Source organism: Panthera pardus, unplaced genomic scaffold (genome assembly GCF_024362965.1).
Source record: "Panthera pardus isolate Hobbes unplaced genomic scaffold, ASM2436296v1 HiC_scaffold_13, whole genome shotgun sequence".
In the NCBI taxonomy this organism is placed as follows: Eukaryota; Metazoa; Chordata; class Mammalia; order Carnivora; family Felidae; genus Panthera; species Panthera pardus.
This window is the reverse complement of record NW_026526688.1, coordinates 85,363,779-85,391,312: the sequence shown is the minus strand read 5'-3', so window position 1 is coordinate 85,391,312 and position 27,534 is coordinate 85,363,779. Positions and strand designations below refer to the sequence as shown.

General features: G+C 40.2%; 1 protein-coding gene across 1 annotated transcript in view; it reads right to left on the bottom strand.

The window, feature by feature from the left end:
* Window positions 1–2,406: 2,406 nt before the first annotated feature.
* The window catches only part of RNF150 (ring finger protein 150), a 288,106-nt gene continuing 262,978 nt past the window's right edge, over window positions 2,407–27,534 (bottom strand). Inside the window, exon 7 of the mRNA XM_019420208.2 lies at window positions 2,407–2,696. Coding sequence (XP_019275753.2) covers window positions 2,608–2,696 — 89 coding nt within the window. The 3' untranslated portion in view covers window positions 2,407–2,607. The remainder of the gene's footprint in view (window positions 2,697–27,534) is intronic.

The window sequence follows — 27,534 nt, the reverse complement described above, 5'->3', positions numbered from 1 at the left end:
GTTGTCCCATGCCAAGCCTGCTTTTGATGCAACATTTACATTAGGACACTTTTGGAAATTTGTCAGAGAATGGTCTCTTTACTTAAAGGATGCACTCAAGAGATTGTATGCAAAGGACTGTAAAAGTTGATTTGTAAACGGTGAAGCCAACTGAAAAATTAGTTCACAGAAGTCATAATCTAGATTTCACTACTGGCCTATCGTGTTTCAAAATAAACTTTTTATCTTGGAATATTTTCAGATTTATGTAAAAATTGCAAGGATGATACAGTAAGTTCTTGTATGCCCCTCCTCAGATTCAGTTTCCATTAATGTTATCATCTGGCATTACTCAGATCCATTTATCAAAACTGAGAAACCGACATTGGTATGTTGCTATTAACTAAACTTCACCCTTTATTCAGATTTCATTAGCTTTTCCATTAATGCCCTTTTTCTGTTCCAGGCTCCCATCGAGGATATCATATTATGTTCAATCATCATGTCTCCTTAGTCTCCTCTGGTCTGTGACAGTTTCTCAAAGACTGATCGTGACCGTTTTAAAGAGTATGACTCAGGCATTTTGTAGAATATTCCTCATTTTGTCAGACAAATTTGTAACAAATGACTAGAATGCATTTATAGCTTTGGAGGAAGACCACCACAGAGGTGAATTACCTTTCTTACTATATCGTAGTAGGAGGTGTATTGGTTTATCATTTTAGGGAATCTATTTCTTCTCTTAAAACCTTTAGCTTTTACCTTTCTTCACCTAATATATCATATGTGTATCTTTCCTTCTTATTTGGCTCTGTACAGTCTAGCTACAAAAATTCTCTAAACTCCCCCATACGTCTTGGCAATTTTTTTCTTTAATCCTACTCTTTCTTCAAGCTACAGATGTTCCTCTCCATCATTCCCTCCCTTCCCCTCTCTCTCTGCCACCTCTTTATCCTCCTTGAGACCATCAGTCTGCTCCCTAACTTACCTGCCAACTTGGATTGAGCCTCTTCCTGGCTTCTGACTTGCTCTCTAATGATCTATAATGATCATCAAATCTTATAAAGGAGTAAGAGAAATCAGGAAATGAGGCTAAGATTAGAAAAGACGGTGTGGCATCATGGAGAAAGCATAACATATAGACAAGAAGAGTTGAGTCTGAAAGGAGTTCTTTCCTTTGTTGATTTTCCTTTTCTTTATATGCACTCCACTACCTGCCTATATAGAATTATCATTTTCTGTACCAGACTATTGTTTCAAACTCCATGCCATCACATGTGGCCCCATCCCCATTTGCCTATGATGCTGTTCTCTCCCTCCCCTCCCATCCTATGAGCCAATAATCTGACGAACTCCAACTCATCCTTCTGGAGATTTAATGTCCAGCATGGTGATTACTGCTAACAATACTGTATGACATGTTTGACATTTGCTAAGGGAATTGATCTTAAGTGTTCTCTCTCACCAGACAAAAAAATTGTAACTGTGTGAGGTGATGGATATGTTAATAACTTGATTGTGGTAATTATTTCACAATATACACATATATCAAAACATCACATAAATAAACATTAAAAAAAATTAAAAAGGGGCACCTGGGTGGCTCAGTCGGTTGAGCATCTGACTTCGGCTCAGGTCATGATCTCACAGTCCGTGAGTTTGAGCCCCGCGTCGGGCTCTGTGCTGACGGCTCAGAGGCTGGAGCCTGCGTCGGATACTGTGTCTCTCTCTCTCTCTCTCTGCCCCTCCTCCACTTGCGCTCTGTCTCCCTCTGTCTCAAAAATAAATAAACATTTAAAAAAATTAAAAAAATCACATTGTTCACCTTAAAAATATATAATTTTTATTTGCCAAATATACACAACAAAGCTAGAAAAAAAAAAAAGAATCAAGTTTCAAGTCTTTTTTAGATCCTCTGGAAGAGTCCATCATCCCCACTTTCGAGTTATCAACTATTCTGTGCATACCTCTTTATGGTCTCTAATATATTGTACCACAAGATCTGTTTATTTATTATTTATTTAATGTATTAAACTATTTTGGGTTCTCTGAGGACAGTTATTATGGCTTATATAGGCTTCCTTTATACTCATCACAGATGTATATTCGACACTTAAAATTTTTACTGAATGACTGGATCAATTAATAGCTAATGTTGAAGAAGTCAAATACTATCATCCTTAGATTTATTGTAAGATCATATGAGACAGTTGTGGAAGCAGCCAGTTAAGTGTAAAGAGTTGTGCAAATTTATATAATTATAATCTGCAGTCACCTATTTCTTATTCCCATGAACCCCTTCCACCCAAAATATTTGGTTTCTATCACTCATGTGTCACTCACCTTACCATATTTTGTTCTGAGGGTAGATCACGTGTACTAGTTATCCACTGCTGCATAACAAACAATCCCCAAACTTCGTGGCTTAAAATAACAACGATTTATCCTCTCATAGTTTCTGAGAGTCAAGATCTCAGGCGGAGCTTAACTGAGTCCTCTGCATCAGGGCTTCTCAGAGCCTGTGTCAGGGGATTGCTGGGACTCTGATCTTCTCAAAGCTTAATTATAAAAGCATCTGCTTCGAAGTTCACTCACCTAGGGGGGGCAGCCACAAGTCTTTGCAGGCTATTATTGGTCAGAGACATCGGTTCCTTGCCATGTGGCCTTCTCCATAGGGTCACACACAACGTGGCAGCTTGCTTCCCCCAGAGCGACGACTAGAAAGAGAGAGAGATGGTGAGCAAGACTGAAGTTACAGTCTTTTTGTAATGCAATCCCATCACTTTTTGTAATGATATCCCATCCCTTTTGCCATATTGTATTTGTTAGAGGTGAGTCAGTTACTACATCCAGCCCACACTCAACAGCACAGGCTTACATAGGGGCATAAATATCAGGAAGCAGGAATCATTGGGCCGTCCTAGAGGCTCCTACCACAGCACACTACTTACTCTGATTGCTGTAAGATCTAGCCGTGGCTAACATAAAACAGGTTCTGCATAAGCGATTAATAAGTTGATTTAAATAGAACAAAGCTGTTGACGCCCTGAGATAAGAGAGGTGCTGCCACCAGGAGAAATGTTCCCAGCCACTCCCCTTTTTCCAAGCTCTAGGGGTTTGCACCTGTGTGCTGGGCACCCAGACCTCTTGCTGAGACAGCAAGAAGGTGAGAGTCAGTTAAGGAAAGCAGCACAACCTATTTGGAGCATTGCTCCGGTGTCTTTCTGGCATTGGTCTTGAACCTTGTGTTATTTACATGTAGCAGGTAATCATTTAGTCGTTCACTAAATGGAGATTGAGTGTTTTCTACATGGCAGGCTTTAGAAATCCAGTGGTAAAGAAAAGGAAGTCCCTGCTCAAGTCTGCATGGTAGTGATTATTTTCCTTTGGGGCTTGACATGGTTTCTCTATTAGTTTTTGGGAAAAGAAGCCAGACTTGATTACACTCTGATTGCTATGTCATGAAGGTCCTGGAGGGAATATCTGAAAAGACATTAGCTCATAGCAGGAAGGCTGCTACTTTCCTAACTCCCTTACCTTCTTCAAGTCTTTGCTCACCTCTTTAATAAGGCTTGTCCTGACCATCCTATTTAATGATGTGAATGGATCCCTCCATGCCCAGTGCTGATTCCCCCCTTCCCTTTCCTACTTTCTTATTGTCCATATCACTTATTATCCTCCAACATAATTTACTTATTATCTTTGCTCTCTAGTGTTCATCGCCCCTGTTTGAATTAAAATTTTTTTTTAATGTTTATTTATTTTGAGGGAGAGAGAGAGAGACAGAGTGCGAGCAGAGGAGGGGCCGAGAGAGAGGGAGAATCAGAATCCAAAGCAGGGTCCAGGCTCCAAGCTGTCAGCACAGAACCCGATGCAAGGCTCAAACTCACAAACTGCAAGATCATGACCTGAGCCGAAGTTGGATGCATAACGGTGTGAGCCACCCAGGCACACCCCAACCCATGTTTGAATTTAAATTCCATAAGGGTGGGGGCACCTGGGTGGCTCCTTAGGTTAAGCATCTGACTCTTGGTTTCAGCTCAGGTCGTGATCTCACGGTTGGTTGGTTCAAGCCATGCATCAGGCTCTGCGCTGACAGTGTGGATCCTGCTTGGGATTCTCTCCCTCCCTCTCTCTCTGCCCCTCCCTGACTCACGTTGCCTCAGTCTCTCTCAAAATAAATAAATAAACTTAAAAAAAAATAAATTCCACAAGGGTGGGGATCTTTATTATTTTCTCTGCTGTATCCCCAAAGCCTAGAACAGTGCTTAGCACAAAGTTGTGTACAAGGGAAAGATAGGATAAAATAGGCAGAGAGGGAAAGATTAAGACCTGAAGTCCCTGGGAAAAACACTTATTTTAAAACAATGCTGAGAACATCTCACTTGAGCAAACTCCCTCAGGCTTAAAGTTCCTCTTGGGAATGTAACAGATACCACCTATTCCCCCTCAGGTTTCCCTCAGGAATTTGGCAAAAGACCTGACTAAAAAAAAAGCAGTAGACCATAAAATTATGACCCAGAAGGAACATAAGGCCATAGGCCACCCCTCCTACAATGGAAATGAGCCAATCAAGAAGGAATGACTAGGCATTTAAAGTTACCTAGCCAATAAGGGTAGAACTGGAAAAGGAACAAGGGGGAAGGAAAGGGGAACTGATCAAAGCCCTGGAAAACAGAGTCCCTCACCTAGAGTCACTAGCATTCACTTTCGAATGCCCCCTCTCTGCAAAGAGAGCTTTCGTACTATTCTTACTTTCCGATCTTACACTCTAATAAACTTTTGCCTGCTGCTCATTTAATTCTGTGTCCACCTCTTCATTCTTTGAAGCAGAGAGACAACGAACCCTGGGTATTGAGGTAAAAAATCCTGCAACAGCTGATGCTCAAACATTTGGTGAAGAGATGAACTGAGTCCTTCCAGGTCAGGCTTCCTTTCTAGGCCCCACTTTGCAGTTAGGGATTTTTTTAAGTTTTTAAGTTTATTTATTTATTTAGAGAGAGAGGAAGCATGAGGGAGAGGCAAAGAGAGAGAGGGAGAGAGAGAGAGAGAGAGAGAGAGAGAATCCCAAGCAGGTTCCACACTGCCAGCACAGAGCCCAACATGGGGCTCGAACCCACAAACTCTGAGATCTTGATCTGAGCTGAAACCAAGAGTTCGATGCTCAACCAACTGAGCCACCCAGGCGCCCGTGGGAAATTTTTTCATGAAGGAACAGAGATGCAGAGAAAGCCAGTGATGCTCTTAGCTGTGGTTATTGGTTCCAAGAAAGGGAATGAGATTTAATTTGTTCATGGGGCTAGGAAATGAGATGTGATTAGTAAATGCCAAATTGGTCAATGATAGATGTGTGGCTGTCAGTTTCTCCTGCTCACCCTTCCATGCCGTCCATCCCACAGCTGTCTGGTGTTCACACTGTCTCAGTGAGTCTGCACACACAGGCTGAGCAGATGGAGTAATCAAAGCCTGGGGTTGCCTAGTGATTTGGAGTGAATTGTATCTAATTGGAACAGAATCAGCAACCCCTATCCTTCATCCCCCAAAGAATGAGGAACCGTTGCACTCCCCAATAAGTTCAGTAAGTTTAATACTGCAATTTTTCCAGGCCTTACAGATAATAGGAAGTGATTATGGGAAGTGAAGTTACTTTGGCTGACCTCCCCTTTTTAGTTTAACTTTTGTTCCTGCTTGTGTCTTACTGCGCTCTTAATGCTTGATGGTTTTGAATTAAGCGTAATCCTTTAGCTAAACCCTTAACGTTTTGATGGGTGGGGAGCCCATTACAAGTTTTACTTCATTTTTGAGCTAAGTTCACATACACACATCCAGAGGGTGATGAAAAACAGATCTCTGCTTCCCTTGTGCGGCAGCTTTAGTCGACATAGAGTCCACCTCAGAAGGAAGTCAAGAGTCATCTACTTTTGTTTCCCCATCTCCTCTCTTGTCTGCCTACCCTCAAACTCTCACTTCTGCTTCTTCCTTCTCTGGCCTAGGTTGTCATTCATATCTTTCAATTCATCTGCTTTTCCCTTGGAAGTAAGTGGTGTCAAGTCACAAGCCAAGGAACTTTGAAGTCCAGACTTGCTACTCGTACGATTAACACACCTTAGCAGAATTCTAGGTATTCCTTTGCCTTATTTAGAGTTACCCCCTTTTTTTCTTATGGCATGGGACAGGGTCCAGAAACGAGGCAGGCATGTGTCCATCCTCAAGAAGAGGGTAAAAATGGAGAAAAACCCTGACTGCCGTATAAATTTGAATGGAAATAAAATCTCTAACTCTAGTGGATAGGAGTTCCCTTTAGGTGGCCAGAAGTGGTGGGAAAAGATACTAAATTATGGTACATAATCATATCTTTAATCTAAGAGTCTGTGAAGCCTAGTGCCCTGGGGCCTTACTTAATATTTTTAGTTTCAATTTTAAAATTGATATTTATTTTTATACTTTAAAGTGAAATGTGTTCATTAATATGCATTGAATAATTGAATACACATGAAGAAACACACAGTAGAGCAAGTACGAAATCATATGTATTACCCATCATTTGAAGATAAATAATGTTAACGTTTTGTCATACTTCCTTTCAGTCTTTTTTTTAAATGACTGTAACTATCATTATTCCATAATTGTAACCATATAATTCCTACTATTCTGTTTTCTCTTATTTTCCCATAACATGAAACATTTTTCCATTTTTTTACAAATTCCCCATGAACATTTTTCTCAAGGACTGCAAAACAGTCTAGAAATTGGGACATAGTTTACTAACCCAATAACCATACTCTAAACCAGGAACCAACATACTCTTTCTATAAAGGGCCAGAGAGTAAATGTTTTTGGCTTTGTGGGACAAATGTCTCTTTGGCAACTACTCAGCTCTGCCATGTAGTGCAAATGCAGCCATAAGCAATATGTAAACAAATGTGACTGTGTTCCAATAAAACTTTATTTACAAAAACAAGCCATAGGCCACATCTGGCCCAGAGGTCATAGTTTGCTGACCTTCTTCTAAGCTATTATGTTGTGTTAATTTTTATTATTTTAGATTCTGTAATAAAACATTGTGCTTCCTCAACTAGGATCACTTCCTTAGAAAACATTGGAAGTAAAGCTAAAGTGAAGGTCAAAGTCTTTGAAAACTGTTAAAGCTCTTCATATTGTCAGATTTCTTCCTCAAATGACACAGTCATCAGCAATGTAGGACACTGCCAATTTTACCACATTTTTTTCACTATTTATTTTATTCATTTCATTTTCTGTCATGTTTAGGAAGACAAATCGCTAAGTGGGAAAAAGCAGGCTAAAAATAAAGTGTGAGGAAAAATTTAAAATATATATGAATAAAAAGATTTGCCATTTTAATGGGCAAAAGTATGAAATTTCATTATTGCGTTAAAATTTTTTTAATGTTTATTTTTGAGAGGGTGGGGGGAGGGGCAGAGAGAGAGAGAGAAAAACACAGAATCCGAAGCAGGCTCCAGGCTCTGGGCTGTCAGCACAGAGCCTGACCCGCAGCTTGAACTCACAAGCCTTGCGATCATGGCCTGAGCTGAAGTCGGATGCTTAACAGACTGAGCCACTCGGGCGCCCCTAAAATTTCATTATTGTTTTAAACTGCATTTCTTGGAAGCTGAGAGTCCTCCCATGCTTGCTAATCTGTCGCATTTCCTCTTTTATGACATGTCTGCTTATGTCTTTTCTCACTTAAAAGCTGATGCATTAGCTACTCCACCTAACAATGTTTAATACGTTTTAAAGGAGACATCTGGAACTACCTGAGGACATCTTAAGAGGAATGGTTTTTTTTTTTTTTTTTTGCATTTATTTATATTTTGAGAGACATAGAGAGACAGAGCACAACCTGGGGAGGGGCAGAGAGAGCTGGAGACAGAATCTGAAGCAGGCTCCAGACTCTGAGCTGTCAGCACAGAGCCCAACGTGGGGCTCGAACTCACAAACCGTAAGATCATGACCTGAGCCAACGTCGGTCACTTAACCGACTGAGCCACCCAGGTGCCTCTTAAGAGGAATGTTTAAATAAGTTTTGGAATGTAACGAACAATGACATTGTGTGCGGCCGTTTCCAATTTTTTGTTTTGTTGTTCTCTTAAGACGGTGAGTGAACTGAATTTAGTGGTCTATCTGCCTCGGTTCATAGCAATCCTTCATCACCCCTTCATGTCAGGAGACTATTTTGTCTCTTTATTTTCCCTCTTCATCGCTAGTTTCCTATGGCAGCTGTAACAAATTAGCACAAACTTAGTGGCTTATAACAATAGAAATGTATTCTGTCACAGTTCCAGAGGCCAGAAGTCTGACGTCAGTATCCCTGGGTGGAAATCAAGGCGCTATCCAGGCCACGTTCTCTCTGGAGGCTTTGGGGAACTTCTGGCGGCTATTGGCATTCCTTGGCTATGGCCACGTCCCTCCAGGCATCCAGCTCAGCAGCTTCAAATCTCTCTGCTCCACCTCCATCTCACCTTCTCTTTTTTGTGTGTCAGATCTCCCTGTGCCTCCTCTTACAAGGACACCTGTGATTGTAGTGAGGGTACCCCTGGATCATCCAGGAGACTCTCCCCATCTCGAGATCCTTAACTGAACCACATTTGCAAAGACACTTCTTTCAACTAAAGTAATATTTACAGGTTCCAGGGATTAGGACATGATGTCTCCGGAAGGGGGCATTTCCTAGCAACAGTCTCCCATTTATACTGCCATTATCGTCCCTTGCTTCATTGAGCACTTCTGCATATTTAATGCGTTCTTTTCCAATAGACCTTGCAAACATGTATTTATATATTTATAGCCTTAAGAAATGTATAATGTGGTTATGTGTTTACCTTTTAATATTTTAATTTTTAAAAAACAAATGATATTGTGTCGTAAAATGTCTTCTGTTTCTTATCTCCCTCCAACATTATATTTTTGAGTCTGCTCTGGTATGTGATTATAGCTCCCCTTCTGTTTTGGCTTTTTTTTTCTTTTTCTTTTTTAATTTTTTTTAATGTTTATTTTTGAGACAGAGAGAGACAGAGCATGAACAGGGGAGGGTCAGAGAGAGAGAGGGAGACACAGAATCTGAAGCAGGCTCAGGCTCTGAGCTGTCAGCACAGAGCCTGACGCGGGGCTCGAACTCACGGACCACGAGATCATGACTTGAGCCGAAGTCGGACGCCCAACTGACTGAGCCACCCCGGCGCCCCATGTTTTGCCTTTTTTTTTTTTTCTAACCAAATGCACATCCTTGTACCTGTGGACACATGGATGATTTCTAATTCCAGTTCAGCTATCAATTTTTTATATCATTAACTTGTTTGATTTCACAAACATATGTTTGGCTGTTATAATATTACTCAATGATCACTGAATGTTTACAATGTGCTCAGCACAGAGCACATTTTTAAAACTGTTCATTTATTTATTTATTTTTGAGAGAGAGAGAGAGAGACAGAGACAGAGAGAGAGAGGAAGGGAGGGGAAAGGCAGAGAGAGAATCCCAAGCAGGTTCCAGGCTGTCAGCACAGAACCTGACATGGGACTCGATCTCACAAACTTGAGATCACGACCCGAGCCAGAATCAAGAGTCGGATGCTTAACCGGTGGGATGATTAACCGACTGAGCCACCTGGGTGCCCTGCCCGAAGCACATTTCAAACATTATCCCATTTAACACTTCTAATAGGACTGTTAGCCAGCTTTGTCATTGTCACTTTTAAACTCATCAGGGAACTGAACAACAGAGTAGCCAAGCAACTGGTCCAAGGTCGTACAGCCAAGTGAGGGGAAATACAGCATGAATAAAGCAGTTGCCATTCCCTGGGAATTCCTGGTTAAATGAAGGAAAACTACACACATCATGGAAATCCATGGCAGAGTAAGTATACACACACACACACACACACACACACACACACACACACACACAGGAGATTTCCTGGATGGGGCCTGTGCCCATTAACCTGTTCCCTCATGGCAGGTACAACTGGCTGGAGGTCTAGGACTCCCATTCCTTGCTTTGGTTGTTTCAGCCTCTCTGCCTTGGCTCTCGACTCTTTCCTCTGAACACAAAGCATCAAAACGATTGCTGAATCTACACATTGTAACTCCCAAACAGCTCTCAAAGTCATTTTTTAAAAAATTTCCCATGGTGCCTGGGTGGTTCAATCGGTTAAGCATCCAACTCTTGGTTTCAGCTCAGGTCATGATCTCACTGTTTGTGAGTTCGAGCCCCACATTGGGTTCTACACTGACAGGTGGGAGCCTTCTTGGGATTCTCTCTCTCTCTCTCTCTCTCTCTCTGCCCCTATCCCACTTACACACACTCTCTCTCTCTCTCTCTCAAAATAAATCAATAAACAAAACATAAATAAAAGATAATAAAATTTTCCCCAATGAAAATTTCTCTTCTTTGTGATTTTAAAAATGTAATACATGTTTATTCAGTACTTATTCTGTCCAGACATTTCCCTAAAGCCACAAATATTAACTCAAGGTTCTTTGTTCAGTTCAGTGAGGTAGGTATTATTGTACCCCCTATTTTCAGGATAAAGAAACAAAAGCACAGAGAAGGTAAGTAAGTTGCCTGAGGTCACATAGCTGTATTTCACAGAGTTGGGGTTTAATCCTGGAAGTCTGTAGATATAAAGCTTCTAAGTGCCACGTATGCTGCCTTCCTACCACCATTCTCTCCTTCTCTCTCCTTAATCTCTCCCTCTTTTCCTTTCAATTAGCAAATTTCTGTATTATACATAAGGATACATCGCTGAATAAAGCACTTGCCCTTGTGCATGGATGGAGGGAAGAATGCACATAAACCAACCAGCAAGCAAACAGACAAAACTGACATTTTTGATTAATTAAGGAGACTTCAGGGTGCTGTGCCTTGTTCTTCCTCAAGCAAATCTAAAAATGAATTCCATTGTAGAACTCACCAGAGTTCCCTTTTGAACTGTTCTGAAAGTATTTGCATATAGCTCTTACCTGTCTTCAGATGGGCCAAATTCCAAGAAGTGTTGATTTTTTTTTTCTTTACACACAGCAGTATGGGCACAGTGAATACCAAATAGGCATGAATGGGAGCAGCGGATTGATGGAGTGGCTTCAGTCAGCGTAAAACCTGTTGCTGGTGGCTGGTCGTCCTTAGGTTCTCGGGTCAGTCCTGGGACCTGGCACATGGCTGAGTCAGCATCTGGCTCATCCATCTGGGGAAGGCCCAGGGGTCTCCATCCTCGTAGTCCAGCAAGAGTCTATAGTATTTTGACATATATCTGAGCAAGGCAAAGAATTCGTGACCAGATTTACATAAGGGAGAAAGGCCTCTCTGAAATACTGTTCACTATTCTGGACACTTTAACTTCTTTGGGCTTCCTTCAGGATTTTGTGAGTTTTTCAGCATAAAAGCAGGTTAGGCTGAATTCCGAGAGAATAAGTGGCACATGTTTTGTTGAGTCCTGCAAAGCTGGCTGGGGCTAAGAAATTATAATTATTAGCAACATGACAATAATTTAGTTTCTAGAAGAAAGTAAGCCCTCTTAGTGCCAGAAGAATAAAGTCAAAGCAAACTTTCTCTCTGCATGTGTAGCACTGCCTTCTAAAATTGGGGGAAAGTGCTGAGAAGGCATCAGTGTGCAGTGGATGAGAGGCAGACCAAGAGATGTCATTTGAATTAAAAATGAATGCTTGTGCCTTTGAAGTCTGGAAGCCAGGCCTGCCTGAACCTTGCAGAGAGATGCTCTTCTCTGTCCAGCTGACTTGTCCTGTGTCACCATTTGGGGGAGCTGGCATTCTCTGATGCCTGAAGTATAGCCAGTCTTGGTCTGGTTCCATCATAATGAAGATTCTCTGCAGGCAAGTTCTGGAAAACTTCAATTTCCTTCTGCTGGTCAGCAGTTTATGATGCTGTGCTTTGATGTGTGTATGAGACAATCCGTATGTCAGTTGCATGGAATTTGTGAAAAGGAAAAAAGCTTGCAGAAAATGTTTATACCCCCATGTGACATTGACCCGTGTCCAGAAAATCACAAATCTTCCAGGAAGAAGAGAGTGTGTTCTACTTCAAAGGAAGTCATCACATCTGCCTCTGGGTGCCTCCACCTCAGCCTGGGAAACCAGCACAGTCTCTAAAGGTGCACTTGTCCTGGCCTAAGGCCAGAGACCTGGGTGTCAGGGTTCTTGAACACCAGAAAGGATGACTATCCTTTCTCTTTTCTCCACTCCCAGCCTCTTACCCAAACCTGTGCAAGGATAGCAGATTATGTCCATCAACACTTCAGCTGGTGAGGTGCCTTAGAATTCCAAAGGGTTCCAAATGGATTTTACATTTCACTTACAAAGCATTATTAATTAGCATATATATAAATCTAGCAAGGTCATATAACATTACAATTCTTTGTTTTCCCTCATAGATTCTGAGAACTTCTTACTTACCTTGTCCTTCATTGTCCAGGAGAGAGCCTGGTGGCCTTCAATGGCCATTTGTTTAATGAATTAATCAGTAAGGAATGCTTTGTTTAATAAATGGAAATGTCTTTGATATATTTGCTGATTATAAAAACTCTGAAAGTTCATTGTAAAAAAGAAAACAGCAACTTATAAGTGTATAGAAAGCTCTAACACAGTGTCTTCTTCCAGAGATAACTACTAGTAGATTTGATGTATATACTTGCAGAGTATGCAACACAGAAAGAAACAAGAAAGGAAGAAAGAAAGCGATATAAATTTTTTTCTGTAACATCTGTTTTTTTATTCAATATATGATGTTTTGGGCATATTTTCAAATCAGTACATGTGGAACTACAGCATTTTTAAAAGGGAGTCCTTAGTACCTTGGTAAAACGTTGAATGTATATAGCATAATGAAATTTGACTATTGTTGGACTCTAGATTGTATTCGGTTTTTACAATGACAAATAATGCTGTAATGAACATCCTTGTTGCTAAGCACATTTTTTCACACTTGTCTGTTTATCTTCTTAGAATAAAATCTAGAAGTAGAGTTGCTAGGTCAAGGGTATATATTCAAATTTTTTATGTTTTCAGATTGCCCTCTGGATAATCTGAAATTCTAACTAATTTTCTTTCTTTCTTACTTTCTTTCTTTTTCTTTCTTTCTTTCTTTCTTTCTTTCTTTCTTTCTTTCTTTCTTGAAAGAGAGAGACAGAGAGCAGGGGAGAGGGGCAGAGGGAGAGAGAGATAATCTTAAGCAGTCTCCATGTTCAACATGGAGCCCGACGCTGGGCTCTATCCCAGGACCCTGGGATCATGACCTGAGCTGAAATCAGGAATCCATGGCTCAACCGACTGAGCCTCCCAGGTGCCCCTAATAATTTTATTTTTAACAAATAAAAATTAAAACATGGGTATTACTAATAAGTAATAAATTTATTGAAATAATAATTTTAACTCAATGAAAGATTTCCGTTGAGGTGTTTCACTACATCCTCATTAATACTGGACATTTCAATCTTAAGACTCTGCCAAGATGATGGATGAAAAATTATATCCCACTGTTTTGCTTTACATTTCCATCATTGTTTATGAAACGAAGCATATTTTCATGTCAGTCTTTCTTTTTTTAAGTTTATTTATTTATTTTGAAAGAGAGAGAGAGAGAGAGAGCATGCATGCGCAAGAGAGATGTACAGAGGGGGAGGGGCAGGAGAGAACGGAGGCAGGGCTTGATCTTAGGAACTTTGAGATCATGACCTGAGCCGAAATCAAGAGTCAGAAGCTTAACCAACTGAAACGCCTCTTCATGTTAGTCTTTAGCACTGTTTTCTTCCTTGACTTTCTTGTCTTATCCTTCATACCTTTCATACATTTCAATTTCTGGATTATTTCTTTAAAAAGTTCTTGATATCATATTTTTGCCTCAGGAGATGTAGGCTGACTGAGTTTTTATTTGTCCTAAGAGGTCTCTGTGAGAGAGATTTGATTTTCCAGGGTAAGTCTGATAGCAGCAAAGTAGACTGGGGGTCTACTGGGGGCTATGGTAGGCGTGGGAGTAAATACTGTTAGCATCGTTCTGAGGGTTTAGATATAAATGTATGCACGTCACAGTATTCACATTTTGATCCAGTCATTCCAAATTCTAACAAATTTAACTAAGGAAAATTTTAAGAAAGAAGACAAGCATTTATTTATTTATATATTTATCTCCCGCTTTTAAAAAAGTTTTTTATTTTATTTTGAGAGAGAAAAAGAGAGAGCACGCACGCAAGTTGGAAAGGGGCAGAGGGAGAGAATCCCAAGCAGGCTCTGCACGGTCAGTGCATGGAGCCTGTTGTAGCGCTCAAACTCAAGAACTGTGAGATCATGACCTGAACTGAAATCAAGAGTTGGACCCTTAACCAACTGAGCCACCCAGGCACCCCAAGGAGATAAGCATTTATATTCAAGGTCATTCATCCTCAGTCATTTATTTAAAAATTTATAATTTGAAACAATTCAAACCTCTAAAATAGGCAAAGGTTTAAAAAACATTGGCACACGTTATTATCATGACTTTAGTGCTGTGACTGGCTGAGGTTAAGAGATCTATAGAATCCAATCATATCAGTTAACTAACAAGAAGAATTGTGGCCTAGACAGACAAGGAGAATGTAAAGATGATTCAGGGTAAAATCAGGTGACAAATGGAGCGAGAAGTTGAACCCAGCGAGAGGTCAAGAGGTAGAGAAATCTAGAAGACAGGTGTGCATTTCCACCTACTCGAAGCAGGAGGCTGTAATAAGCACGGTATGAGCTGAGCCCAGGGACTTGGACTGTAGAGGACAGAGTCCCTATTGTAACACTGACCATGAATGAAGCTGGGCACAGTCATTAGAGACACTGACAGGTTTGCCCACATATCTCCAGCCCTAGATCTGGTATCCCTGCCCAAACTTGGCCAATGAGCAATCTCTACTTGCAGATGTTGTCCTCTGCTTTCTCCTGTCATGGTAACTCCAGGAGAGTCTGCCTTGAGGTTTACCAAATTTAACTCATTCACCATATCCGTCAGTTTTTAATCTATCATAATTTATTCATATCCCAAACACCCATCCTGGATTCCACCTCATATCCTCTTCTCCACCTGCTATCTCTCTGGTTCCGAAAAGCAATCCTTTAAATAAGAACAAGATTCCATTAGTTATCAACGGCTGCATAACAAACTATCCCAAAACCTAGAGGCTTACATTAATAACATTATTTTGCTCACAAATCTGCAGTTTTGCAAGGTTTGGCAAGCAGTTCGTCTCTGCTGGGCAGCTTGAAGACTGTGAGCTGGATTCATCTGAACTCTTACTTTGATGTCCGGTGCCTGGGCTGGGAAGATAAGAACAGCTGGGAATTAAGTCATTTGGGGCTCCCTGGGCATTGCCTTCTAACTGTACAGTCTCTCCACATGATGGCTTCAAGATAGCCCACTTTCATATATATATATCAGCTCAGGGCTTTCAAGTCCTATATCCCTAAAGAGAAATCCCAGCAGAAGCTGTATTGCCTTTAATAACCTAGTCTTGGAAGTCACATAACATCACTTCCAATGCAACCAATCAGTGGAAGTAGTTTCAGAGGTCCCAGAGAGTCAAATGTCACATTGTAAATAGCACTGTGGGATGGGATATATATTGTTGTGGCCGTCTTTGGAAAACACACTCTATTACAAAAGTCAAGATAGGTTCATGGACTGGCTGACATCTTAATGTTTCATTTTAAACTACCCTTACATACACCAAAGAGGGAAACAAGTTACAAAAAGTTCCTTCTACTAAAACATACAGTAGTACTTTTACCACTACATTTTTTTTTTTTTAATTTTTTTTTAAACGTTTATTTACTTTTGAGACAGAGAGAGACAGAGCATGAATGGGGGAGGGTCAGAGAGAGAGAGGAAGACACAGAATCTGAAACAGGCTCCAGGCTCTGAACTGTCAGCACAGAGCCCGACGCAGGGCTCGAACTCACGAACCGTGAGATCATGACCTGAGCCGAAGTCGGGCGCTTAACCGACTGAGCCACCCAGGCACCCCAACCACTGCATTTCGAAATGGACTCTTCCTAAATTGCCACCAAAGAGCAGATAAAGTGTGACTGGTTATTAAAAGTAGGTTTTAATTGGAGGGCTTTGTGGGGAATCTTCCTCACCCCCTGAATGTTTGAGAAAGACTTCGCCGTGTATTACCACCAAATCAGTTCGTTAAGAGCTTGTAATCAGTTTGTTGAGTCTCGGGCAACCTTGCCTTTCTTTTCTTTCTTTTTTGCTTGCCTAGATCGTCAACACCATTATCAGAAAGCAGACGAAGATAACAAAAGCAAAAGTTTTATGTAAGCTGTGAAGCAGGGCAACTCATAAAAGGTAAACTATTCTAGTTTCTGTTTGTTGCAGTATTTGGTATAAATCTCTCTCTCTCTCTCTCTCTCTCTATATATATATGTATATATGTATATATGTGTATATATATATATGTAGAAATATATATATATTTCTAGAGAGAGAAAGAGAGAGAGAGAGAGAGAGAGAGAAAATTAAATATTAGTAGTTTTATTTTATTTTATTTTATTTTTATTAAATTTTTTTTAACGTTTATTTTATTTTTGAGACAGAGAGAGACAGAGCATGAACGGGGGAGGGGCAGAGAGAGAGGGAGACACAGAATTGGAAGCAGGCTCCAGGCTCTGAGCCATCAACCCAGAGCCCGACCCGGGGCTCGAACTCACGGACGGTGAGATCGTGACCTGAGCTGAAGTTGGATGCTTAACCGACTGAGCCACCCAGGCGCCCCTAGTGGTTTTAATTATATGTGAGCTTTGTGCTCCCATTGCAGCAAAAAGAAAACATGTTGGAGGGGCGCCTGGGTGGCTCAATAGGTTGAGCATCGGACTCTTGACTTTGGCTCAGATCATGATCTCATGGTCCGTGGGATGGAATCCTGCATCAGAATCTGCTTGGAATTCTCTCTCTCCCCCTCCCTCTCCTCCTCCCCTGCTTGTGCTCTCTCTCTCTTTCAAAAAACAAACAAACACGCAGACAAAAACCATTAAAAAAGAAAAGAAAACATGGTTGAAAACCACTCCTTTCTTGGCAATTCACTCCTCACAACCCCCCACCTAACATAAACTAAGGTGGTCACAGGGTAACGATCTTTGTTAACTATGGTTGCCAAGGTTACAACTGCTTGTGGTAGTTATATAAAGTAAACCTACATCTTAATCATGCAACTTAATCATGCTTGCGCTTCAATCTCCTCCTTTTTCTTTAATACTACCTCCATCTCCTGCTGAGTAACTTTGGCAAAAATTATAAAGTGTGCTTCTTCCCCTTTCTATGCCCTGTTCCTAGCTGTTGCACAACCCCCACCCACTACCTATACTTCCTTGTCCTAAGACTCATTCCTACTGGATTTTGCTTTCAAACTGAGAGGGATCTGATAACCATATCCACCACTTCCCTTCTTCTACCCCATGTGACTAAATGGATTTTAATAGAAGATTAAAATAGAAGATGAAAATGTAGGGTTTCAAGACTCAAATGAGTTATTCTCTGAGAGAAGAATTTGAAGCACAAAAGTTATTTTTAACCTGGTCCCTGAGAAACGTGTGCTGAAAATTTCCACCATGGTAGCGGAGTAATTTTTTCCTTGTAGGCTATGTTATTAGAGGCTGTGGTGTAAACATTTTTAGCTAACCATTTGCCTGGACTTTCTTGGTCTTCTTGCAATTAGGAAAGTTCTTGTTACAAGTTCTCACCACTGGGCTATTGGTCAAGAGACGTCTGTCACTTCTGGGATGAAGCATTCTAGAGGTTATACGTGACCCCTCCCCACCGGCTCTTCCTTGCCTGATTGAAGATATCATGTGTTCCAGAAAACAGAGCCATAAGATGGCGGACCTCCTGGACTTCCCGAGTGGTGCTGGGATGGAGCTCCTCACAAACTCACACATAATGAGACAGAAAAATAAACTTTTCTTGTGTTGAGCCACTGAAATTTTAGGGTTGTTTGTTATTCAACATACACTAGTCTATCCTAACCAAAATGAGGGTGTATCTTATATATCTCATACCTGTTGTAGCTTTGCCCTCTTTCTCAGTATAAAAGTCTTTATTTGTTTATTTTTAAAATAGTTTTCATGTAATTTCTATCTTTTATGCTATTAACAGGTATTAGTTTCTTTTGGTAATTTTTGCCTGATAGATCGCGTTTACTCTTTAATGTTTGTTTATTTTTGAGAGAGAGAGACAGAGCATGAGCGGGGGAGGGGCAGAGAGAGAGGGAGACACAGACTCCAAAGCAGGTTCCAGGCTCTGAGCTGTCACAACAGAGCCTGATGCGGGGCTTGAACTCACGAACCTCGAGATCATGACCAGTGGTGAGAACTTGTAACAAGAACTTTCCTAACTGCAAGAAGACCCAGCCGAAGTCCCACGCTCAACCGACTGAGCCACCCAGGCGCCCCATTGCTTTTACTCTTGATTATCAACCTTTCTGTATTAAATTTGTGTCTCTTGTAAATAACATGACGCTAGATTTGAGGACTTTCAACTTCAATTTGTACTTATTGTGAATTACTGATAAATGTGGATTTGTTTTTGCTATCCTATTACCATGCTTTCTCTGTGCTTCTAATTTTTGTTTTCTGCTTTCTGTTGGATCAAGTTTTCTTCATTCAAGTTTTTGCAGTTTTCATTCTATGCCTCTAGGGGTTATCCTTGAATTATTAATGCATATCTCAATTTTTTCTTCCTTCACGAATTCTGCACTTCCTCTTGGGGCAGATTGTATTTCCCATGGATTGCCACAATGTTATCTCTCATTGCATCAAGATTTGGAGTCTGTTTCTTCACCATGTTGAATCTGAGAAGGGAGGCTTTATGATAACGTTGACCAATAGAATACGGCAGAAGTGACAGACGTGCCTGGTCCAGGTGTGGCTCTTACCTGTTCCAACAGCTTCTGTTCCTGGCTCTTCGAAGCTAGCCACCATGTAAGAAGTGCAACTTGCCCAAGACTATTATTCTGTGAAAAGACCTGGCTGTGTGGAGAGGCCCTGGGAGGAGGTGTAGTGTACAGCCAGAGGGCAAGGTGCATCAAGGCACCAGAGAGTGAGGGAAGGAAGAGGAGGGTCTAGCCCTAGCCACTCCAACGAACGGTACATGTGACAAAGCCCCCAGCTGAGCCCTTCCTGAAGTCCAGTCCCACAAAATCCTGAGTAATATAAAATGAATGTTTTTAAGATTGCCTCATTTTAAGAAAGTTTGTTATACAATAGACAACTGGGACATTCTCCCAGTCCATTATTGATATTATATGGAATTTTAGTTCCAGATTTTATTTAAAACCATTTAAAAATGGGTACTTTTTAAAGACAGAAGGCTTGGGGTGCCTGGGTGGCTCAGTCGGTTGAGCCTCCAACTTTGGCTTAGGTCATGATCTCACGGTTCTTGGGTTCGAGCCCCGTGTTGGGCTCTGTGCTCCAGGCTCAGAGCCTGGAGTCTGCTTCGGATTCTGTGTCTTTCTCTCTCTCTCTGCCCCTACCCCGCTCTCTCTCTCTCTTTCTCAAAAATAACCATTAAAAAAATTTAAAGACAGAAGCTTGCCAATTTATTTAAACTTTTTAATTTTGAGGTAATTGTAGACTCACTTGTGATTATACAGATAGATCCTGCGTATCCTTTGCCCACTTTTCCTGAATGATAACATCTTGCAAAACTATAGTACAATGTATAATCAGGAAATTGGCATTGGTACAGTCAAGATACAGAACATTTCCATCACCATTAGGATCACTTGTGCTGCCTTTTTATAGCTGCACCCACTTCTGCTCTCATGTCATTAAACCCTGGAAACTACTAACCTGCTATCTATGTTTATAATTTTGTCATTTCAAGAACGTTATGAAAATGGAATCATTCCATACATAACCTGCCAGGATTGGCTTTTTCTCACTCGGTATAATTCTCTGGAGATTCATCCAGGTTGCTGTGTGTCTCAATAGCTCATTCGTTTTTGTTGCTGAGTGGTATTCCATGCTGCGCCTAGTCCGTGGTTGGCTTAGCCATTCATGCATTAAAGGGCAACTGGGTTGTTCCCAGTTTTGGGCTATCATGAAAACAGCTTCTGTGAACATTTGTGTATAAGTTTTTGGGTGAACTTAAGTCTTTATTTCTTTGGGATAAATGCTCAGGAATGTAATTGCTGGTTTGTATGATAGTTAGGTGTTTAAGTTTTTAAGAAATTGTCCAACTGTTTTTTCAGAGCACGTGTCATTTCACATTCCCACCTACATCGTGCGAATGACTCAGTTTCTCTACATCCTCACCATCGTTTGTTGTGTCACTATTTTTTTTTGTTTTGTTCTGTTTTGTTTGTAAATTTTAGTCATTCTTATAGGTATGTAGGAGTATCCCACTGTGGTTCTAATTTGTATTTCCTTAATAGTTAATGATGCTGAACGTCTTTTTATGTACTTATCTGTCATCTGTATGCCTTCTTCAGCAAAATGTCTCTTCATGTCCTTGTCCACATTTTATCGGAATGTTTGTTTTTTATTGTTGAGTTTTGAGAGTTATCTATGTAATATTTTGTCAAGGACTTTTGGATTTATACTTATCATGGATATTGGACCGTAGTTTTCTTTTCTCGTATTCTCTTTGTCTGGTTTTGGTATCCCAATGATACTGGCTAAAGAAAATGAACTGGCAGATGTTCTGTCCTGATGTTCTGTTCTGATGGGGAGGACATCGCTTAGAATTGGTGTTAATTTTTCTTTAAATGTTTTGTGGAAATTTCTGTGAAATCCTCTTGGTCTAGAGATTTTTTTGTGGAAGGGTTTTTTATTTACAAATTCAATTTTCTTTTTTTTTATTTTTTTTTATTTTTTTTTATTTTTTATTTTTTTAAGTTTTTTTTTTCAACGTTTATTTATTTATTTTTGGGACAGAGAGAGACAGAGCATGAACGGGGGAGGGGCAGAGAGAGAGGGAGACACAGAATCGGAAACAGGCTCCAGGCTCCGAGCCATCAGCCCAGAGCCTGACGCGGGGCTCGAACTCACGGACCGCGAGATCGTGACCTGGCTGAAGTCGGACGCTTAACCGACTGCGCCACCCAGGCGCCCCTCAATTTTCTTAATAGAGAAATTTTTCTTAATAGAGAATTTTCTTAATAGAGAATTTTTCAAATTCTCTAGTTTGTGTTGGTTGAGAAATTGGTTCATTTCATCTTAGTTGTCAGGTGAATGTGTGCCCAGTTTGGTCTTCCCTTATTATTCTTTTGTCTGGAGGATCTGTAGTGATGGTCTTTGCTCATTCTTAATGTTGGTAACTTACATCTTCTTTCTTCTTTCTTTGTCAATCTTGCTAGAGATTTGCCAATTTTATTGAGCTTTTCAAAGAACTGGGTCTTTATTTCATTGATTTTCTCTATTGTTTTTCCGTTTCTAATGTCATTGATTTCTGTTCTAATTTTTATTATTTCCTTCCTTTTGCTTACTTGTGGTTCATTTGACTCTTCTTGAGGTTGTCGGCTTATTGACTTGAAACTTTTTCTCTTCTCTAACATATGCATTTAGCACTATAAATTTATCTTGTTTTGGATGGATTCATTGGATTTCTTGACTCTGTGGAACAGTGTTTTTCATCAGTTCTGAGATTTTAACTAATTTTCTCTTCAAATGCTGCTGTGGCCCTATTTCTCCTTTCACCTGCTGAGTCTTTAGGTAAGTACTTGCAGCCTTCTTTATTTTTTGTTTTTTACCTTCTCGTCTGCACCAGCAATCTCTGTCACTCCATCCTTCATTGTGGATAGTTTTCTTTTCCAGTTCATTTTTTATCTGTGTCAAATCTGTTAAACCAATGTACTAAGTTTTAAATTTTTGTTACTTTATTTCTTAAATCTAAAAGTTCCATTGGATCCTTTAAAAATCTGTTTTAGAGGCACCTGGGTGGCTCAGTCAGTTAAGCGTCTAACTCTTGATTTTGTCTCAGGTCATGATTTCATGGTTCGTGGGTTTGAGCTCCGCATCTGGATCTGCATTGACAGCACGGAGTTTGCTAGGGATTCTCTCTCTCTCTCCCTCTCTCTCTGCCCCTCACCTGCTTGCACGTGTGCTCTCTCTCTCAAAATAAACAAATAAAACATTTAAAAAATCTGTTTTATACTTTAAACTTTAAAACTCTGACTCTCTTGATAATTTTTTTCTTCATATGTAAACATAGTAAATTTATACAATCTCAAGATTTGAAGTCTTTGTAAAACTATGACAGTCTATAGACTGTAGTCTATATTTCTGTAGTCCATAATTTCCCATGGATATCACTTATGGCATCTACTTCCTTTATGTATTTGGTTATCTTTGACTTAACCTTGAATTTGAAAAGTTTACTGGATGAATGATCTGAGGCCTAATAGATATTTGGCTTTTGCCAGAAAGACTTTGCATTGGATTCCAGGTGCTTGGAGTACTACCAGTTTAAGACAACTCCAAACCAAACTTACCACTTGAAACTTCCTGGGGTGCCTGGGTGGCTCAGTTAAGTGTCCAACTTCAGCTCAGGTCATGATCTCATGGTTCGGGAGTTTGAGCTCCACATCAGGCTCTACACTGGTGGTGTGGAGCCGGCTTGGGATTCTCTCTTTCTCCTTCTCTCTCTCTCTCTCTCTGCCTCTTCCTCACTTGCTCTCTCTCTCAAAATAAATAAGTAAACTAAAAAAAAAAAAAAGACTTGAAACTTCTTAAGAAATGAAGGAGATGCAGGAGATCTTAACTGGGCTGCAATTTTGTGGTGGGACTGGTATGTATGAGGGTACAGTCCTTTGTAGGCTAGAATATTATGGGGTAAATCTCCTATTAGACTTCTTATTTCATGTGGTCTCTGGGATTTGACTTCTTTCTCTCTCCTGAAGGCCAGCAAAACAAAAATCCAAAATTTATAGGGGGGATAACTACTCTCAGAGTGAAAGAGGCTTCTGTCTTTATTTGTACCTCTGGGATCCTGATTTATCTTCATTGTAGGTCCAGTAAGTCCTTACTATCATATCAGTTCTTTGATTATTTTAAGAATATATGTATATATTATATTTTATCCTATTAAAAAATAAGTTTTTATCAGGAGCACTGGTCTGAATAACTTAATGCAGCATTCAGAAAACAGGATAGATGGGCTTTGTTAAGAGAGTAAATGTCGTAGAACTTACACATTTTGGGGAAAGGTACTCCCTTTTATTGTTTGTCTCTCTGGCTTTACTTCTTCTGAGGTCAGCTGGAATGGGTTTTCATCTCATCGGAAGTAGTAAATTCCGAAATCCAAGTGTTTTTCTGAGACTGTTGTGTGTGTGGCATGGGATAAATGAATAATTAATAGATAGTGTCATTCTATCTTCTGTGTGTCCTTGAGATTCAGATTTCTCATCAGAGAATTAAGGAGATGCATACATATGTAATAGAAAAGTAATTAATTAAAAAACCTTATGGTACCCAACTTGAATCAGAAGTATCAATATAAAGTCATAAGGTATTTTTTCCTTTCTTCTTCTTCTTCTTCTTCTTCTTCTTCTTCTTCTTCTTCTTCTTCTTTTTTCTTCTTCTTCTTCTTCTTCTTCTTCTTCTTCTTCTTCTTCTTCTTCTTCATGTATATATCATCTAAGAGGCATGAAAACAACAACCAAGCCAGTAGCAGTGAGCCCTGCTAGTACCCAGATTGTTTCTTGACATGTTATTTCTTAGAGATAGGCTGATTCCATGTTTGGGTAGAAAGTATACATGATGATTCTGGAACATTGTTAAATCAGATAGCGAGGAAGCTTTCAAAGACTAGCGATATCATGGAAAGAAGGACCTAGAAACCAACTCAAAGAACAATTTGAGCTTCCCAGAGCAAAGTCTAAGTGAATCCTCTCACATGTATTCTAACTGGTCAAGCCCAGCTTCATACAGTCTTACACTGGGTGTGGCTTCCTGGTAGTCAGTATAGATTTCTCTCTCCCTAGGACCTTGCCCTGCTAAAGCAAGGCTGACCTGAGTCAGCAGCTGAGTTTTCCAGGTTCCTTGGTTTAATAATAGTCTCTGCCTAACCTGAATCAGTACACAGAGGTGCTAACCTGCTCTCTGTCAGCACAGGCATCCTGGGAGATATTTCTCTAGTAAATATGTCCCTCTTGTAACCTGTCTCATAGCTGTCAAAATTTTTGTTTGATGTCATGTTATCTCTTATTCTTTTCTATAGTTTTCCCCCACATACTTTGTAGCTAACATTTAAGTGCTTTCTTTGCTACATTATCTTCCCTAACTTTCCCAAACAGCCTCATATATAATACCCACATATTACTAGGTCTAGTTCCTGAGTGAAATATTTTTTATTTTTGGATGAAAAAAAATTAAAGTTAGGAATAAGCTGGACAGCTGGCAAGAACCTAGTTGCTCCTTCAATCATTTACTCTACGAATACATATTGAAAACCTACTCAAGCCAGGTTCTATGCTAGGCACTGGGATACATGGGGAATAAAAACATGAGCCCTAATCTCAAGGAGCTTGCAGTCTAGACAGAAGACTCAACCTCAATTTAACAATCACATGAGTGAATTATTAATGCTAATTGTTGTTTAGTGCTATGTTTAGCATATGGAGCAGACCTATCATTAGAGCTATGGAGGCAAAGTACAAGGTGCTATGCAAGCATTTAACTGGGCTGTCTAATCAAGGGATGACAGAAGGTTTCTGCAAGGGAAAGCTTTTGAGCTGAGATCCCAAGGATGAATAGACAGTAACCAGAAGGAGGGGAGAGGAGCTGGAGCACATGGAATGAGTGCAAGAGTGATATAAATAATTCTAGAGATGTTCTCATGGGCTAGATCAATAAGACTTAGATCATGTTAAGAATTTTGTACTATACACAGACTTAATAGAAATGGGAGGGTATTCAAGGATTTTAATTGGGTCACTGTGTGTGTGTGTGTGTGTGTGTGTGTGTGTGTATGTAGGCTGCTCTTGCTGCTGTGTTTAAGTCAAGAATTAAGTGTATAAGCTATCTTGTGAAATGCTACGTGGAACAATACATTTGTGGTCAATCAATGAGTAGATGATACTCTAAGAACATTCCTCTCACATTACAGGAAAACATGTCTAGTCTAGGATAAAGCATTTCTAGTTTTGTCATTTCTCTCCTGCTTTTCATTGAGGGATATATGGTTTCAGTAATACGTAGCCTGAGGGCTCTATTTTCTGGTAAAGTCTATATTCTCTTCTTCTCTGGGAAACATCTACCCCAACCATGTTGGTTTCTATTGCCTAATCCCCCTTTCCCGCTGTTTCTGAATGCTCACTCTTTCTGCTTAATGTTTCTGAGAAGATTTCTGAATGCTTACTCTTTCTCAAAGTTACCCTACAAACTCTTCAGCGTGAAATCCACACACCTCTATTCTCCAGTGCCAGGGTGTCTTCTCCATTTGATGGGCATCAGAGCCCCCTACTGGGAGAAACAGCTCAACCACATAAATACCAACACAAAGGGCCAGAGTCCTGTAACTTTGGTGCATTTGTGTGGTGGGTGGCTTACTCAACCAATGTTAAATGCAATGCTGCGCCAGCTAGAAAATCTACTTGTCACCTTTGCAATACCTCTGACATAAAATTACAAATAATTAGCTTCTCATCTGCAACATTTTCCAATTACTCTGGATTGAAGATTCATCATAACAATGAGTGCATATCACAAATTTAGTCTCAAAAAAATCTGGAATTGATGTTAAGAAATAATTCAGTCCAGTCTTCTGCTTCAAGGAAAAGAACATCTAACATCTTCAGGATGCTGAGTTCTTTGTTCCATTCCTAAAATTTCCCAGGAAGGATACTCCACAATATCATCAAAAACCAAATTCTATGTTTTTTAGTATACAATGGTTTTGTACATTTGATAAAAATATCTTTTATAATTTTATTTTACTTTATTTTTTAAATGTTTATTTTGAGAGAGAGAGAGAGAGAGAGAGAGAGCAAGTGGGGAAGGGGCAGAGAGAGAAGGAGAGAGAGAATCCCTAGTAGACTTCACACTGTCAACGTAGAGCCCAACACAGGGCTTGATCTCACAAACGGTGACATCATGACTTGAGGTGACATCATGACCTGAGCTAAAATCAAGAGTCAGATGCTTAACCAACTGAGCCATCCAGGTGCCCCAATAAAAATATCTTTTAAAACAAATTTATTTTAGAATAGTTTTATACTTACAGAAAAGTTACAAAGATAGTATAGAGAGTTCCTGTATGTCCCTCACTTAGTTTTCCCTATTGTTAACATCTGACATTACCATGGTTCACTTGCCACAATTAAGGAGTCAACATCGGTATATTACTATGAACTAACCTCCAGCCTTTATTTGGATTTCACTAGTTTTCTCTGAACATCCTTTTTCTGATCCAGGATCCCATCCTGGATACCATGTTATATTTCACTGTCATGTCTTCCGGGCTCCTCTGCTCTCTGACAGTGTCTGTGACTATGTTTTGGTTGATCTTGATGGTTTTGAGGAGTACTGGTCATATGTTTAGTAGAATGCTCCTCCATATGGATTTGTCTGATGTTTTTCTCATGGTTACACTGGGGTCATCAGTTTTGGAGAGAAAGATAGCAGAGGTCAAGTATACTCCCATCACGTCATATCTAGGAACACACTATTAACATGATTCATTGCTGAAGAGGTTAGCTTTGATTGCCAGGAGGAGGTGGTGTTTGTTGGATTTCTCCACTGCAAAGTTACTTTTACTTGTTTTTATTTAAAAAATGTTTATTTATTATTGACAGAAAGAGAGGGCGAGAGTGCGTGCAAAAGCGGGGCAGAGAGAGAGGGAGACAGAGGATCCAAAGCAGGCTCTGCGCTGACAGCAGAGAGCCCCAAGTGGGGCTCAAATTCACAAACCACGAGATCGTGACCTGAGCCCAAGTTAGCGCTTAACTGATTGAGCCACCCAGGTGCCCCTACTTTTTGTGGTTTAATTTAAATTTCTTTCCTTTTATTTTATAGAGAAACTTGTGGGCTTTCCTTTCAGAAGAGGGAAGGCAGTGTAAGCTGGTGACGAAGGACATCTTTTAGGAACCAGAGAGGTCTAGATTTGTGAGCAGTTTTGCTGCTCTGTGTGATCCTGGGCAAGTTATTTCCTAAGCTTTGCTGTCAGAATTTGTAAGATGGGATAACAGTACTTCCCTCAACTGTTACGCCAAGGGTCAAACAACACCGTGCACATAAAGAAAGCCTTTACTGGCCACCCGATGAACCAACATGCAGCTAACTCTCATAATCAAATGCTTGCTATTATTGCTAACGTTAATACGATAGCCATGATCATAAGCACTGTGTATTTACTTCAAAGCCACTGCTGAGTTTATTCTTCAGTCAGTAGCAGCATTCCTCAGCATGCAATTCATTCCATTAATATGCTGGCCTGGGCTTGGGGCCTTTGGGCTAAATGGCTGAGCCTGGCTGGTTCATTCAGTCATGGGTTTAACAATCTTCGCTGAGCTCCTCCTAGATCCTGAGGATACAGTGTTGAATCAACACACAGAGTGTGGCCATAGCCCA